Source organism: Leopardus geoffroyi, chromosome C2, assembly GCF_018350155.1.
Source record: "Leopardus geoffroyi isolate Oge1 chromosome C2, O.geoffroyi_Oge1_pat1.0, whole genome shotgun sequence".
In the NCBI taxonomy this organism is placed as follows: domain Eukaryota; kingdom Metazoa; phylum Chordata; class Mammalia; order Carnivora; family Felidae; genus Leopardus; species Leopardus geoffroyi.
The window spans coordinates 74147376-74163205 of record NC_059333.1 but is presented as its reverse complement, the minus strand read 5'-3'; the positions used below and the strand labels follow the sequence as shown (position 1 = coordinate 74163205).

The following is a 15830-nucleotide window of genomic DNA, read 5'->3' as shown; positions in this document are numbered from 1 at the left end:
GGGGTGCCTGGGTGGCTCAGTCAGTTAAGCGTCCGACTCTTGGTTTCAGCTAAGGTCACGGTCTCAGTTTTGTGAGTTCTGGCAGCACAGAGCCTGCTTGGGATCCTCTCTCTCTCCCTCTCTCTGCCCCTCCCCCACTCATTCTGTCTCTGTCTCTCTCAAAATAAATAAATAAACTTTAAAAAAAAAAATAGAGGGGCACCTGGGTGGCGCAGTCGGTTAAGCGTCCGACTTCAGCCAGGTCACGATCTCGCGGTCCGTGAGTTCGAGCCCCGTGTCAGGCTCTGGGCTGATGGCTCAGAGCCTGGAGCCTGTTTCCGATTCTGTGTCTCCCTCTCTCTCTGCCCCTCCCCCCGTTCATGCTCTGTCTCTCTCTGTCCCAAAAATAAATAAACGTTGAAAAAAAAAATTAAAAAAAAAAAAAAAATAGGGTCTTGGGGCAACTGGCTGGCTCAGAAAAGCATGCAACTCTCAGGATTGTGAGTTTGAGCCCCACGCTGGGTGCAGAGATTACTTAAAAATAAAATCTTTTAAAGGGCACCCCGGTGGCTCACTCAGTTGAGCGTCCGACTTCAGCTCAGGTCATGATCTCACAGCTCATGAGTTCAAGCCCCGCTTTGGGCCGTCAGCGCAGAGCCTGCTTCAGGTCCTCTGTCCCCATCTCTCCGCCACTTGCTCTCACTTGCCCTCAAAAATAAACATTTAAAAGAAAATAGGCATCTCCCCCTTAAAATAAAATAAAATAAAATAAAATCTTAAAAAAAAAAGGGGGGGGCTGTTTGCTGATATAATTAAGATGAGGTTACAGTGGATTAGGGTGGACCCACAGAGCTACGTGAAGGGAAGAAGAACATGTGAAGACTGAGGTAAAAAATGAAATTACACTGCCCCAAGCCCAGGAGCACCAGGAGCCATCAGACGCTGGAACAAACAAGGGAAGATTCTCTCCCAGGGCCTCCGGGAGAGTGTGGCCCTGCCTGGACTTCGGCCTTGTAGCCTCTGGAACCGTGAGAACACATTTCTGTTGTGACCAGCCACCAACGTTGGGTAACTTAATAGGGCAGCCCCAGAAAACTAGTAGAGCACAGGAGAAAAATCACAGTTTCTAACGATTTCTAAACTATTTATGATAAATCCACGGGTGCTTCATACACAAATTACCCGCTGTCCACCTCTCTCTCTGCCCAATGTCTGAGCTTAGCTTGCCCTCGAGGTTCTCACGTCAAGGTCACTGCGGGGTCATCACATCAGGCGACAACCCCTGGGGAACCAGAAAGCAGTCATTGACAAAGGGCGGCCCTTGTCAGCTTTGATCTCTGCTTCCCCAACCCAAGGTTCCAGTGCCAAAGACAACAGAACGGGATGATCACCCCTGCGTGGCAGGTCAGCTTGCAAAGCCCCTTCCTAGCCTTGTGAGAAAGACAGGGCAAAGATGAGGAAAACGGGTTCACAGGAGGGTGGGGACCGGCCCACGTGAGGAGCAGCACTGAGACTGGAACCTGGGTCTGCTCCTGGGGCCTGCACACCCCCCCCTTGCGGCTTCTCAGAGCTCCAGCCAAGAGATAATTGCTCCATATAGTATATATATAAAGGGAACAAAATACAAAATTGCAAATGATTGCCATTGCATCTGTCTGCCCCAGGCTTCAAACCTCCTCCCTGGTCCCCCTGGGAGAGAGTGCCATCTAGCCATTAGGGAAGGAGGGCACCGCAGGGATAGGGGGAGATGAGACACCAGCAGCCAAGCCCCCTAGGCCCAGCGTGGATACAGAGAGGTCCAGTGCAGCACGGCCGAGGGAGGTCAGGAACCAGGGTGTGGCCCGAAGCAGGTATTCAGGCCGCCGGTCATGGGCCACAATGGCCGAGGCATAGAGGAGGCCCGCCAGGGCCGACAGGAGCCGGGTCCACAGGTGGATGGAGGGAAATGCCTTACCCTGGCACTGGACAGAGAGAGGAGGGAGCTGTGCAGGAACACTGCTGTCCTCCAGCCCCTCGGAGCAGGATTCTAAGATCTAGGCCTTTGGTCCTGCCCTTGGCAGGTTGGAGCGCAAGCCTTCTGCCCATGGCCAGTCCCCAAAGGTGCTGCTTCTACTAGGTTTCCAGTTTTTGCTCAAGCTGCTTCCTTTACCTGGTGAACTCCTATTCATGCCTCAAAACCTGGCGTAAACTCAACTCTAACAAACCCACCCCCCGCCCCCCCACACTTAGGTGGCATAGTCGGCTAAGTGTCCAACTCTTGGTTTCGACTCAGGTTGTGATCTCAAAGTTGGTGAGTTCGAGCCCCACGTTGGGCTCTGCCCTTCCCCCACTTGTGCTCACTCTCTCTCTCTCGAAATAAATAAATAAACTTAAAAAAAAAAAAAAAAAGAAGTCTTCCATACACCTCCACCCTAACAGGGGTGAATAACTCCCATTCTAGGCTCCATTACACATGACACATCTCAACAGACAGAGGGCTCCTGAGAGCAGGGCAGGGTCCTGCCCATCTCGGCACCCCTAACCCCTGGCACTGGGTAGTGGCTCACGAGTGTCACCTGGGAGAACGGGAGGGACTTATGATGAAGTATAAACAGCTAAGGATTGACTTCTCTTCCTGGGACCACCAATCCTCAACCTGGCCAGCCGGAAAAAGTCAGGAAAATTAGAGGTGACATTCTGGAAGTTTTGAAGCCAAGGGAATATTTTTGGAGAAAGAGTGATGGAAATATTGGTTAAAAAAAAAAAAAAGAAACATATTCAATATTTATATGTTAAATACCTTTTACAGGTATGAAGTCACCTTATATATACATTTATATGTATATACACAAATACTGTATATTTTCAATTATATATAATAACATAGTATATTTAAATCTATAGAAGTATAAATTATATGTAATTTATTTTACTCATTAAATAACTGTATCTAGAGACATACAGGTATTGGCTAGAGATTGAAAAACTTTCAGAGGAAAATGCAAGGTTTGGCTGATTTTCCCCATTTTTATTTTAACTCTCAAAAAGATTCCTTGGGAGTGTTACACTTTCCTTTGCATTTCTTCAGGTTTGGTTCCCAGGGTTTCCTGTTTTTGGTTATTTTGTTTTTAGCCTTGCCCTGAAGACTGGTTAACAGAGACAGCAGCCAGGCTGGGGAGGGTGGCCCCTGGCTTGCCGGCCCCAGAGGCCCTTCCCACCTGACACAGCCCGGGAAGCAGCCCTGTCCCCTTCCACCTGACTCAGCCCAGGAAGTGGCTCTGTCCCAGACAGCACTGTTGTGGTGAGAAACCCTCAGGGGTCCCCCAGGCTACTGACCCCCATTTACAGAGGACACTGATGGCCAGTGACTTGCAGGGTCAGGGCTGGGAACTGCCTTCTGCCTCTTGACTCGCACTTGCTGCTGCTCTGCGTGGGCTCTCTGCCGTCATTCATGTGCCAACCCGCGCACAGAGCTCACTGACTTCAAAACTCCCATCTCTCTTCCTGGTCAGTCCTGGGGCCTGTTGGGTTCTGTCTGCCTACACGCTGGACACGCTGTAGGTGCTTAGCAGCTGCTGAAGACTGGGACTGGCTTGCCGACTGGAGATACGGCAGGTCTTTGTCCAGCACATGTGGGCTTCGTCTGGCTGGTCACACAGAACTCAGGGTGGCTACCCGGCGAAACCATTGCGGGGTGCTCGAAGCAGGACGTGCGTCAGCTCCTGCAGCAGCGACGGGTCCCAGTGCTGCCAGCACAACCCCATACTGGTCAGCGGGTGGGGCATGCCCCTTGCTCTGTTCAAGCACTCCTGAAAGAATGGAAACTTCTTCCACCAAAGCCACCCAGCCATTCTGCTCCTCAGCACCCCCAGCAGGGGTAAATTAGAAGCAGCTTCTGGGGGATCTAGGGTTCAAGGCCATGCTGGCTAGGCTGCCTAGAACACCCCAAACCCTGCTGAGTTTCTCCCTAATAAGGGGACCCTAGCTCTGGGTTCTTCTTTATGGAACCAGAGATACTCAAGGCTGGCAGTGCCTCAGAGATTGCCCAACTTTATCCTTAATACAATCTAACTCTATCTTCCTACCAAGGGGCCATTAGGCTTGAATGCCTTTAGTGATGGGAAGTCCACTAGCTCCTAAGGCAAGAATAACAATACTAATTGCTCTCAATATGCCAGAAGCCATGCAAAGCATCTAACCCATAAGTGGGATGTGGACCCCCCATAACCTCTCTCCACTCTTGGTTTTGCTTCTATTTCCCAAGACCACAGAGAACAAAGCTGCTCTTTCTGCCCCCAAATGGCTCTTCTGGTTCCTGCATCCATAAGCTTCTTTTTTTCCAGACCAGATTATGTCACTCACTATCATCATTATTATTATTTAAATGTTCATTTATTTCTTTTGAAAGAGAGGGAACACACATGCATGCGCACACAAGTGGAGGAGGGGCAGAGAGAGAGAGAGAGAGAGAGAGAGAATCCCACGCAGGCTCTATGCTGTCAGCCCAGACTCCGACTCAGGGATCCATCTCACAAACCATGAGCTCATGACCCGAGCCAAAATCAAGAGTCAGTCGCCCAAACGACTGAGCCACCCATCCAGGTACCCCTTAGGTAACTCATTTGAGAGTGTGCTGGCACCTACCATGAGCAGGCTCCCAGCACCTGGAATACAGGGGAAATAAAACAGACAAGACCACTGCTCTCATGGCGCTGATGTCCTACCTGGGACCAACGTGGTAAGTAACTGAAGGAGCTAATTTCAGGTTGTGACCAAGGCCGTGAATAAAATGTAGCGGAGTGAAGGTCAGTGGTGGGGCTGGCCTGGGGCTATGTTAGGTGGGTGGTGTCAGGGGTTGAACCGCGTTCCCCTCTCTCAAAAGATGTTGAAGTCCCAACCTCCAGAGCCTGTGAATGTGGCCTTCTTTGGCAATAGGATCCCTGCAGATGATCACATTAAAGATGAGGTCATTAGAGTGCACCCTCATCCAATATGACCGTGTCCTTATGAAGGGAAGCCTGGGCACAGGCACGACCAGAGGGAAGGCCATGTGAGGACACACACAGGGAGAAAGAAGGCCATGCGAACACTGGAGTTGCGCAGTTACGCGGCCATCAGCCAAGGAACTTCCAGAAATTTAGAAAGAGGGCTGGAAGAGATCCTTCCCTAGTGCCTTCAGAGGGAGCATGGCCCTGCAGACACCTTGATACTGGATTCTGGCCTCCAGTACTTTGAGACAATACGTTTCTGCTATTCAAAGTCTGTGATACTTTCTAATGGCAGCCCCAGGAAACTAATACAGCCAGGCACTGTACCAGCCCCTCTGAAGGTGTTCACGTGACGCAGCTTCGAGCCCCACCGTCCCAGGGGCTCCCCACTCTCCCCTCCCTTGATCCGGAGGCAGCGCCTTTGCTGGGAGGCCCCGTCACCCGTGAGGTTTGTGGCCATGACAGCACAGGCATCAGCTTCCTACCAATGATCAACTAAGCACCTGCCCCCCATACCCCCCAAATCCTGGAACTGCTGTTAAATGATGCTCTGGGGCAAGCGGTTTCTTTAGACCTAGTGATGGCCCATCACGTTTCCGGTGTTAGGCCTGGCCATTATTCCTGTCGGGGAGGCCCTCCCGGCACAGCGGAGCAGTTCTGCACACCCACGATATCTTGCTCTTCCTGCCTCAGTGGCTTTTCCCGCGTGCTCTCCGCTTTCCCTTCCTCACCTCTGCCTCCTCCAATCTCGCCTTCCCTTCGGAGCCAACGGGAAGCATCTCTGGCCCCGTCCACCAGGCAGTGTGAAGTTTTCTCCCTCACTCATAGGAATAGCACAGGAGCCTTCTCTCCCTCTTGTGAACCCCTAACACCTGATTCTATCTTTCTTCGAGCATTAAAATAACCTGCTTTTGGGGCGACTGGGTGGCTCAGCCGGTTGAGCATCCAACTCCTGATCTCAGCTCAGGTCATGATCTCATGGTTCTGGAGATCAAGCCCTGAGTAGGGCTCTGTGCTGGCAGTGTGGAACCTGCTGGAATTCTCTCTCTCCCTCTCTCTCTCTCAAAATGAATAAATAAACATTTAAAATATTCTGCTTTGCATTTCCATGTCTTCCATGAGACTGGGAGCTTCCCAAGGGAGGGTAAGCACAGCATCTCCCGTCACATCTCCAGTCACATCTCAAGTCCCCTACAGAACTGGCCAACACAGGGCTTTCCTCACCCTGGATGCCTGGACAGTATCTGCAGCAAAATGCTCCCAGATGGAACCCCAATACCTGCAGGATTCTCTCCTCTAAAACCTTCTCGTTTCCTAGTGGAATGTTTGTTTATCGAACCCCAATGTCTTCTTCCTGACAGCCTGCTTTTCCTTTGCTCTGGAGAGAACTCAGTGCGCTCCCCTGTGAGAGGCTCTCGCAGACCTCAGGGCCTCCCCTGGGTGGGCGGCCCATCCCCTGCACGTGCACACATGCACACACACGACACAACCCCTCCACCCCAGGACTCGGGAGCTCGGAAGACACTCCCAGATGCCCTAAGACCTGCCATGGCGACCCACAGCCCCAGCCCCGACCCAGCCTCACGATTCTGGAGAGCGGGGGGATTCGGGAAGCCCAGGAGCCGAAGGCAGCGATGGCACCCAGCAGGTAGCCGAAGATTTCAGTGTTGTCCTGAGGGAACAGGTGATACACTCAGCGCCCTGAGGAGACAGCCCATCCTTTCCCGCTTTTAGTACTTTCTGGCTAGGGCTGCCCCTGCCCCTGCCCCTGCCCAGGGCATTTGTTGGGGCCGTGAAGAGGGAAGGGAATGCATATCCCCACGCCCTCCTGGGCAGGCTCGGCCTCACCTGCAGCAGGCTCTCCAGTAGCCTCCGCTGGGGCCCTCGGACAGGGCCTGACGCCTTCCGGACGGCGGCCCAGAGAGCCCAGCCTGGCCCCAGGCTCAGCGGCAGGGCCAGAGCAAAGACACTGGCCCTGAGCCGCTGCCTCCTCTTCCTCTCCCGGGAGCCCCGACCTGCAACAAACACCAAAATCCCACAGGCCCCTGGGGTCTAGAACTCAACGGAGAGCTGCATCTCTGGTGTGCGCCCATCTCCGATGCCAGAGCGGGTTCCCACGTTGCTCGACAGGCCAGATCCTCTCCACCCTTCAAGGCCCCGTAGCTCTGCCACCCTGTTGGAGGAATCTTTCCTCCCCACCACCTCATCCCACCCACTCGCACGACTGGCGCTCTTCTCCTTCCTCGGCCCTCAAAGCATTTTCTTTTCACACGTGTCTGTGCACACAGAGTTGCCTCTGCGAGACTGGAACCGCCCGAGGGCCGGCAGTTTCTGTAATCTCCACAGAGCCTGGCACAGAGCTGAACCGGCACAGCTTTGGAGAATGCATCACGGTGTTTGTGCCAGGGCCTGAAGCTGTGAGCCAAAAAGAAGCACAGTCTTGGAAGTCTTAAAATATGAGACAGATAGTCCTCCGAGAACTGTAGTAGGAACACGTCTCCTCTGGGCAGCGTGGAGCAGCTCGGGGATCTTATGTTACCCCACTGATGCAAGCACTCCCCTTTTGCACCACGGCGGGGGCACACGGCTGCCCCTTCTCAGAACGCCCAGTCCGGCATACTCAGGGTGACCCATCCTACCTCAGTAACTTCCAGCCCCCACTCTGCCTGAGGTGGCCTGCGCCCATTCCTGGCATCCATTTCTGGAAGTTATGGGGCTGTGTTTGGCCAACCCGGGTTCACAAACTGAGATATCACTGTTCATCCCCCCAGTCATGCACACCCATCCTCCTGGCCTTCGCTCATGCTGTTCTTTTTACCTGGAATACCCTTCCCTGCGGCCCCTGATCTAACGTCACATCCTTCCCTCTGGTTGCCCACGGTGTGCACGCACCTCCTCGCAAGCAGCGTTAATGACCGTTTAGGGCCCCGTCTCTCGGCCCTGGGTGGGGTCTCCGAGCTCATTCATGTGTCCGTGCCTGGCAGGGGCCCAGCTGAAGCCTGACGGGGGTAGGCGCTTGGCGCACTGATGAATGAAGACAGAAACAGATGGCCACACACTCACCCAAATTAGACTTCAACTTGGAGCCGCAGACCGGGAAGAGGATGAACACAAAGTTCACCAAGTCAACAGCTGCTAGGTAGGCACCCGTGAAAACCTGGGGGCAAAGGAAATAGAGTCATGGCGTCCAAACATTCTCCAGCAATCACAGCACCTGTCATCCTGGATCTCCTCTGCCCCTGATGAGGTACTTCTACCGAAGCCGCCTGCCAACCCCAGGAAAGGCTGGTCATCACCTCTATTTGCCTGACGAGGAGAACGGGGCGCTGAAACAAGCAATCCCTTACGTGGAGGCCCGTCAGCAGAACCCGCCCTCCATTTCCCATGCCGTGCTCTTTCCGGTGCACGGTTACTCTTTGCTGTGTGACTCTGGCCCAACCGCTGGACTTCTCTGGGCCTCTGTTTCATCATCTGTAAAACAGGGGTAGTCATGGCGCCTCTCTCAGTGCTAAGCAGATTACATGAAGCACTACAGGGAAAGTGCTTAGACCAGCACCGGCAAGCAGGAAAGCACAAGGCTCCTACGCACAAATGCACCAGCTACTATGCCAGTGTAACAGTGGTGAGCAGCAAACTCTGGAGTCTGGATCTTGCCACTGCTGCTTACTGGATCCTTCCCAAAGTTGTTCAGCCGCTAAGTCTGAGTGTCCACATGTGTAAAACAGGGATAAGGAGAGAGCCTACATCCTAAGACAACTTGAGGATTAAATGAGTGAATGCATGACAAGCCCTCATTGCCAAGCACGTAGTGAAGGATTTTTTTTTTCTCTTTACATTTATTTATTTTTGAGAGTGACAGAGACAGAGCACAAGTTAGGGAGGAGACACAGAATCCGAAGCAGGCTCCAGGCTCTGAGCTGTCAGCACAGAGCCCGACGTGGGGCTCGAACTCACGAACTGTGAGATCATGACCTGAGCCGAAGTCAGACGCTCAACCCACTGCGCCACCCAGGCACCCCGGCAGCGAAGGATTTAATAAACATCAGCTACTATTCTTGGACTCGGGCTGAGCATCATTGGGTTCCAGCAGCCAATGAGAATGGGCACCCAGAATGAAAGGTGGTTTGTTTGTGAGACAATACTGTTTGAAGCAGGGTCTAGAACTCCCAGGTGTGTGTCCCGGCCATGAGGCCGCCTTCCTCCACGTCTACCTGGGTGGGTGCCAGCCCCATGAGGTGCCTCTCCAGGGCATATTCCTTTGGGATATGTGTTTTGGGACAGGCCCCATCTACACAGGTTTGAGGGCCTAGACTTCAGAAGAGCTTGAAACTGTTTCTCACTTGCCCCAAGGCCTGCATTACCACTTGGGAAAGCACTCAGCCACCCCTGTTTGAACTGAGGCTGGGCTCCAGGCTCTAAAAACAATGACCACAACAATCGCTACTTATGGAGCATCTACAATGTGCCAGCTGCTGTTTTAAGGGATGGGGATACGGTAGTGAATACAAAGTTTTGCCCCCGGAGAACTGGCACACTAGTAGTTCAATGAGCAACAGACACACTCAGTAAAATAGATGTTGTATGGGGGCGGGGGGGTCCGCTTTGGGAAAAAACAGAGCAGGACGAAGAAGTCCGGAGCACCTGTGGTAGAGGGAGGGCACAAGTCTACACGAGTGCTCTGCTTAGGCCTCATCGAGAAGGTGACTTTTTTACATTTTTTTTTTTTCAACGTTTATTTATTTTTGGGACAGAGAGAGACAGAGCATGAACAGGGGAGGGGCAGAGAGAGAGGGAGACACAGAATCGGAAACAGCCTCCAGGCTCTGAGCCATCAGCCCAGAGCCTGACGCGGGGCTCGAACTCACGGACCGCGAGATCGTGACCTGGCTGAAGTTGGACGCTTAACCGACTGCGCCATCCAGGCGCCCCGAGAAGGTGACTTTTGAGCAAAGACTTGAAGGAGGTGAGCAGTGAGCCCTGTGGCTATCAGGGCAGGGGCACTGGGCAGGGGCAGACAGACCAACAGGGGCGCGGGCATGAGGTGAGACCGTACCTCAATGGTGAGGGAACTAGACAGAAGCTACTGTCACCCTGTGGGCCCTACGCACCTGGATCGTGAGCTGTCTGGCCAGAATCGCTCCGATGGTGTCACACAGGCTGGTCAGGAGGCAGCATGCCGCGCACAGTGCTGACTGGTCCCGTCCGGATTTCTTTGTACACCTCAGATAGAGAAGCCTGTGGTGACAGACGGGGGTGTGGATGGGTATGGACAGAACGCGGGAGCCATGAGTGGGTTCCCAATGCAGGTGTCTGCAAAGGGCAACTGTGATTTTGTGTCCTCCTGAGGCACTCTCTCCCCCAGATATTCAGCAGGTATTTTTGAACTTAGCTTACAGATGGGAAAATAAAGGATCAAAGACTCCAGAACCAGCCCGTGGCAGGAGCCAGACCTGCCTCTCTAACGAAGAGGCATTTCTTTCCTCCTACAAATCTGGCCAACTCAGGTTCATGACCCACCACTCAGTGCTAACAAACTAGCTATGGGGTTTTATTTTTTGAAAGGAAGCATGTGGGTTATAAAAGTAACCCAATCACTGTGGTTAACTGCAGAGTACAGTTAATTGCCTAAATTAAAAAGGCAACTTGTTTCTTTTCAATTAAAGTGAAATCCTGCTAAGGAGTTCATGTGTGCAGTGGGGTGGCTGGGCTTTTGCTGGCCCTTGTCAAGTTGAGCATGTTCTTTTTTTTTTTTTTTTTTTTTTTTTTAATTTTTTTAACGTTTATTTATTTTTGAGACAGAGAGAGACAGAGCATGAATGGGGGAGGGTCAGAGAGAGGGAGACACAGAATCTGAAACAGGCTCCGGGCTCTGAGCTGTCAGCACCAGAGCCCGACGTGGGGCTCGAACTCACGGACCGCGAGATCATGACCTGAGCCGAAGTCGGCCGCTTAACCGACTGAGCCACCCAGGCGCCCCGAGCATGTTCTTAACATACACGGAGAGCAAAACTCCTCGAAGATGCCATGGCACTTTGGGGTGACCTCTCCCTAGAGTCGCCCACTGCTGGTCTCTCTCCCTTATTCCCCTCTTCCTGCCCCACCCCACTCCCCTAGAACAAGCACAGAAAGGCACAACAGGATGGAAGGAGTCAGAGGTCGCTCAGAAACACCTGATCGGATCTCAGAAACACTTTGTTCTAGATGTTTCCATGTTACATATCTGGGCCGGGATAACTGCAGTTCTCGTTTTATTTCCATCAACCACAGGGTGGTACTCACTCCTCACGGTTAGACTGTTTGCCTGGTTCTGAGGGTCGGCCCTTGGGAGCAGGGGATGGGGATGGAAGGCTGCTGGGTTCCAGAACATTTCCTGATCTGCCAGACGAAGCCCAGAGCTCACAGTGAGAACAGCAACCTTTCATCTAGGCCCTGGGCTCCTGGCACCAATTCAAAGCCTAAGAGTGAAGGCTCTAGAGACTCTCTGAGTTGGATTCAGATTAGAAATAGTTTATTTCAGGGCGCCTGAGTGGCTCTGTCAGTTAAGTGTTCGACTTCAGTTCAGGTCATGCTCTCACGGCTCATGAGTTCGAGCCCCGCGCCGGGCTCTGTGCTGACAGCTCACAGCCTGGAGCCTGCTTCAGATTCTGTGGCTCCCTTTCTCTCTGCCCCTCCCCTGCTCATGCTCTGTCTCTGTCTCTCAAAAAAACAAAGGCTCAAAAAAAAAAAAAAAAAAAAAGAAAAAAAGAAAGAAAGAAAAAAAAAAAGAAATAGTTTACTTCAACCCTCCCATTAGAGAGTGGAGAAAAGTGAGGCCGATGGTGACCAGCTGAGTTAATGGCCGACCCTCTGGCTTCACATGTGGAGGCTTTCTCTATACCCTGCTGTTCTTTAGCCATTTCCCCAGCCCTCGGGTCAGGGATCCGGGCTGACCCTACCCCAGGCCACACACAGTTCGGAGGATACACATTCCCCAAGGACAAGAGGAGGCTCAGGGATGGCAAAGTCCTGACAACAGATGGGTGTGTCCAGACTGAGGCAGGCTGAAAAAGCAGATTTGGCTCTCATCAGACTGACTGGCTGGGCATTCTCAACGGAGTTACCTAACCTCTCCCACCTTTAGTTTCCAGCTCAGGAAATGTCTAATACTGCTGACTTCAGGGCGGCTGTGAGGACCAAATGAGATAACGCACAGAGAGTGGCTTGTTGGTGTCCACCTCTGATCTGGACAGTTTAATCCTCACAAGTCTGCCCCTTTCGAAAAGGGTCTGGCGGTCTGGTTCTTTCCATTCGCTAGGGCAAGTTAGTAAAGCTGTCAGAACCTCCAGCTTCCTCGGGGGGTAAATGGGAGTAATAACGGTCCCTCCCTCATGGGGTTGTGGCAGGGAAGACATGAGCTAATAAATGCAACACTAGGCCCACGTTAAATGTTCTAAGTGTCTTTTCATTTGCGTTCCAATGACTGGGTAGGGGGGTTGCCAGATCTCTGCAACAATATCAAATATCATCTTAAGAGTGCCTAAGATGAGCAGGTGCCAACCTCCCCCGGGGTGCTGATCCTTTCTCCTCTGCCAGGGAATACTTGGGTTGCACCAGCTTGGGACAGGGTGCCCGAAGACCTGGAGGCCATCTTTAGCCAGACTTCATAGAACCCAGGTGATGGTGACCACCTGACCAGATGGCTCCAGGTACTGGCCAGAGTCAGATCACAGCCAGTCCCCCTCCCCAGATCAGAGGGCCTGGGGTAAAGGGAGACCAGAAACGCCAAGAGCCTTGTCCAAGGTCCTTGCCCTCTGCCAAAGGTTGGTGGCAGGACAGGAGCAATAATAAGGATGCTTAATGAGCACATACTAAGAGCTTTACGGAAACTAACTCATTTAATCCTGCCATCCGTCCCATCAGTTATTAACCCCGTTTAGGTGAGGAAAATGAGGCTCTGAGGCTTTACAGCTTGCCCAGCTCACACCTCCGGTCGATGGGGAAAGGGTGACAATAGAACCCAGGACTCGCGGCTGCCTTCGAGGGCTCCACGCACCGCACGACCCGGCCTCTTCCTACTGGCCCACAGCCCAGCCTCCCCCTCCCTGTGCACGGAATCCGGAAAGAAGTCCTATCCGACTTCAGTCCACAGCGTAAGGGTCGTTTCGCCTGGCACCGCGCTGCCTCCTGCCTCCCCCCTTTATGCCCCCTTCCCTCCAGGTTTCCAGGAGGGAGTTGGCAGGAGGCGTCGCCCCGCGCCCCCCGCCGCAGACCCGGCCCCCTCCCCCGCGCCGCCCTGTCCCAGTCCCCATTACAGCGCGTGGGCGGCGATCCAGCAGGAGGAGGCGCAGATCCACAGGCCGAAGGAGATGCAGACGCGGTGGCGGGCGAAGCAGCGGTCCAGGTAGTCCCAGTCCCAGAGCGCGGGCGCGGGGCTGGCCGCCTCCCCCATGGCTCGCTGGCTCCGCCCGGCCCGGGCCCCAGCCTCCCGCGTGGCCCCGCCGGGGCGCAGCCTCCGCGCGCCCCCTTTCCCCGGCCCGGTGCCCCCGCGGCGGCGGCGGCCCCGGCCCAGCGCACGACCGCGGCCGGGAGACGGGCGCTGGCGGCGGCGGCGGAGGCGCGAGGGAAAAGTTTCCGGGACCGCGCGGCTCCCCACCCGGCGCGCTATTGTCGGGGGTCGGCGGGCCGGAGGCCGCCCCCCAGCGGCGGGAGCTGGGAGCGGCCTCGGCACAAAGGCTGCGGCCCCAGCCCCCGCTCCCCGACAGCGGTGGCGGCGCCGCTCGCAGACCCCTTGCGGTCTCCCGGCGGCCAGGGCCGAATACCGTGACCTGCCCGGCCACGGTAAGGCGCTTTGTCCGCCCATTAGTGCGCCCCATTTTCTGAGCCGAACAATACACATGCTTCGCGCCTGACGCAGCTCTTGGGTGCTGGGGATCCCGGGAGTGAGCGGCTGGTCTGATCCTTCAAAAGGTACAAAAGAAAGGGGGCCGGGTGGGGGGGGGGTGGCGGCAGAAGGATACAGCCCCCTCCCCCCCCAACGCATCTTCTCCCACTCTCTGGTCTGAAGGCGTCAATGGCACCCTCCACCCCCACTCTAATCGCCCAAGCCCGACTTCCAGAAGTCACCCTAGAAGATGCCCCAGGAGGCCGGTGGTCTTGGCTCTCATGCTGTCCCATCCAGCCACGTTGCCACACAGTCCTGGCAGGCAGAGCTGTTCTTGAAAACAAGCTATTATAATTTTAAAATGTCCTTGTTGATTTTAGTAAGTTTGCTTAAAGAAGGTGACCCCGTCATTTCGTTGTTTTCGTTGTTAAAAACAGCAGTTTTCTTGAGATCTCATTCATATACCATAAAATTCACCCTGTTAACGTGTACAGTGTTTTAGTGTATCCAGAGTTGTGCTACCACCACCGCTATCTAATTTTACAACATTTTCATCACTTGTTAAAAAAGCAAGTACTCATTAGCGGTTAACTTTCTTCTCCACACTCCCAGCCCTAGGCAACCACAAATCTACCTTAGGATTCTACGGACTTGCCTGTTGTGGAAAATTCCTTATTAATGCAATCCCATCCAATAGGTGAACTTTTTGTGACGAGCTTTTTTCACCTAGCATAATGTTTTTTTTTTTTAATTTTTTAAATGTTTTTTATTTATTTTTGAGACAGAGAGAGACAGAGCATGAATGGGGGAGGGGCAGAGAGAGAGGGAGACACAGGATTGGAAGCAGGCTCCAGGCTCTGAGCCATCAGCCCAGAGCCCGACGCGGGGCTCGAAGTCACGGACCGCGAGATCATGACCTGAGCCGAAGTAGGCCGCTTAACCGACTGAGCCACCCAGGCGCCCCCAGACTGTTCTTCTAAAGGGGCTACATTATTTTACTGTTTCATTTATTTTTAAAGTTATGACCGCTTTTGGTCATGAAACATAATTTGTCAGACATTGTCAGACGAGGAGACACGTTTTTGAGAAAACAGACAAGTCCCTGCCTTCATTGAGCTAACAGTCCAGTAGGAGAGAGAGTGACACTAAACAAGCAAAAGAGCGAGTAAAGGTAAAATTAAAATAGGTTATTCAACAAAAGGGGCCAAAATTAAAATATAAAAATGATGATAAGATAAAGTAATACAAAATGAATACCAGCGAAGACAAGATTGAAAGGTTAAAATAAAAGGGGAAAAATACAGTAGCCAAGTGTCTCATAGATGATAACCAAGTACCCTGAAGTCCCTGCCTGCTGATTCTTTGTGGGTTCTTCTAGCCGACCTGTGGATACTGACCTGTGACTGCCCAGCTTCCCGGTTTCTCTAGTGACGTTGCCTACTTACCGTTCTGGAAAGATAATCCATCGCACTAACTGTCTCGCTGAAATGAGGACACACCTTCCCCGTCTCATGTCACCCTCTCCCCAGGCCCTAGGCAGGGCTACCTTCTGCTCTGTTTTGTTGAGACTTAAAGATACCGCCATTTAATTTGATTCACTTATGATGACTTTCCTCTCCCTCGGGCTCAGTATAAGCCCTTGGAGGTTGGACCCAATTTAAAAATGGCTTCATTCTGGGGTGCCTGGGTGGCTCAGTCGGTCAAGCGTCCAACTTTGACTCAGGTCATGATCTCGTGGCTCGTGAGTTTGAGCCCCGCATCGGGCTCTGTGCTGTCAGTGTGGAGCCCACTTCGAATCCTCGGTCCCTCTCTCTCTGCCTCTCATGCTCTCTCTTTCCCTCAAAAATAAACATCAAAAAACAAAATAAATGAAAAATTGCTTCATTCCTCCCACCACACCCTGGACCAGGTTTACGCACCTCGACAGCTTTTCCTCAGAGTGGTTAGTTCTGAGCCTTTGCGGTGAACTCAGAGAATTTGAGGAAGACCTCGTCCCTGAAAAATATGAACATCTATGCACCTCC

The 15830-nt window shown here is 53.0% G+C and overlaps 1 protein-coding gene across 7 annotated transcripts in view; it reads right to left on the bottom strand.

Moving 5' to 3' along the window:
• TMEM44 (transmembrane protein 44) overlaps window positions 1-13900 on the bottom strand; it is a 36843-nt gene extending 22943 nt beyond the window's left edge. Inside the window, exons 1-6 of one of the 7 annotated variants that reach the window (XM_045502553.1) lie at window positions 13238-13900; window positions 10055-10181; window positions 8010-8103; window positions 6795-6961; window positions 6532-6618; window positions 1770-1940 (exon numbers count right to left, since the gene is read on the bottom strand). In XM_045502553.1, coding sequence (XP_045358509.1) covers window positions 1770-1940; window positions 6532-6618; window positions 6795-6961; window positions 8010-8103; window positions 10055-10181; window positions 13238-13821 — 1230 coding nt within the window. In that variant the 5' untranslated portion in view covers window positions 13822-13900. The remainder of the gene's footprint in view (window positions 1-1769; window positions 1941-6531; window positions 6619-6794; window positions 6962-8009; window positions 8104-10054; window positions 10182-13237) is intronic. The other 6 variants (XM_045502550.1, XM_045502551.1, XM_045502548.1 and 3 more) reach the window with 6 other exon arrangements.
• Window positions 13901-15830: the final 1930 nt, after the last annotated feature.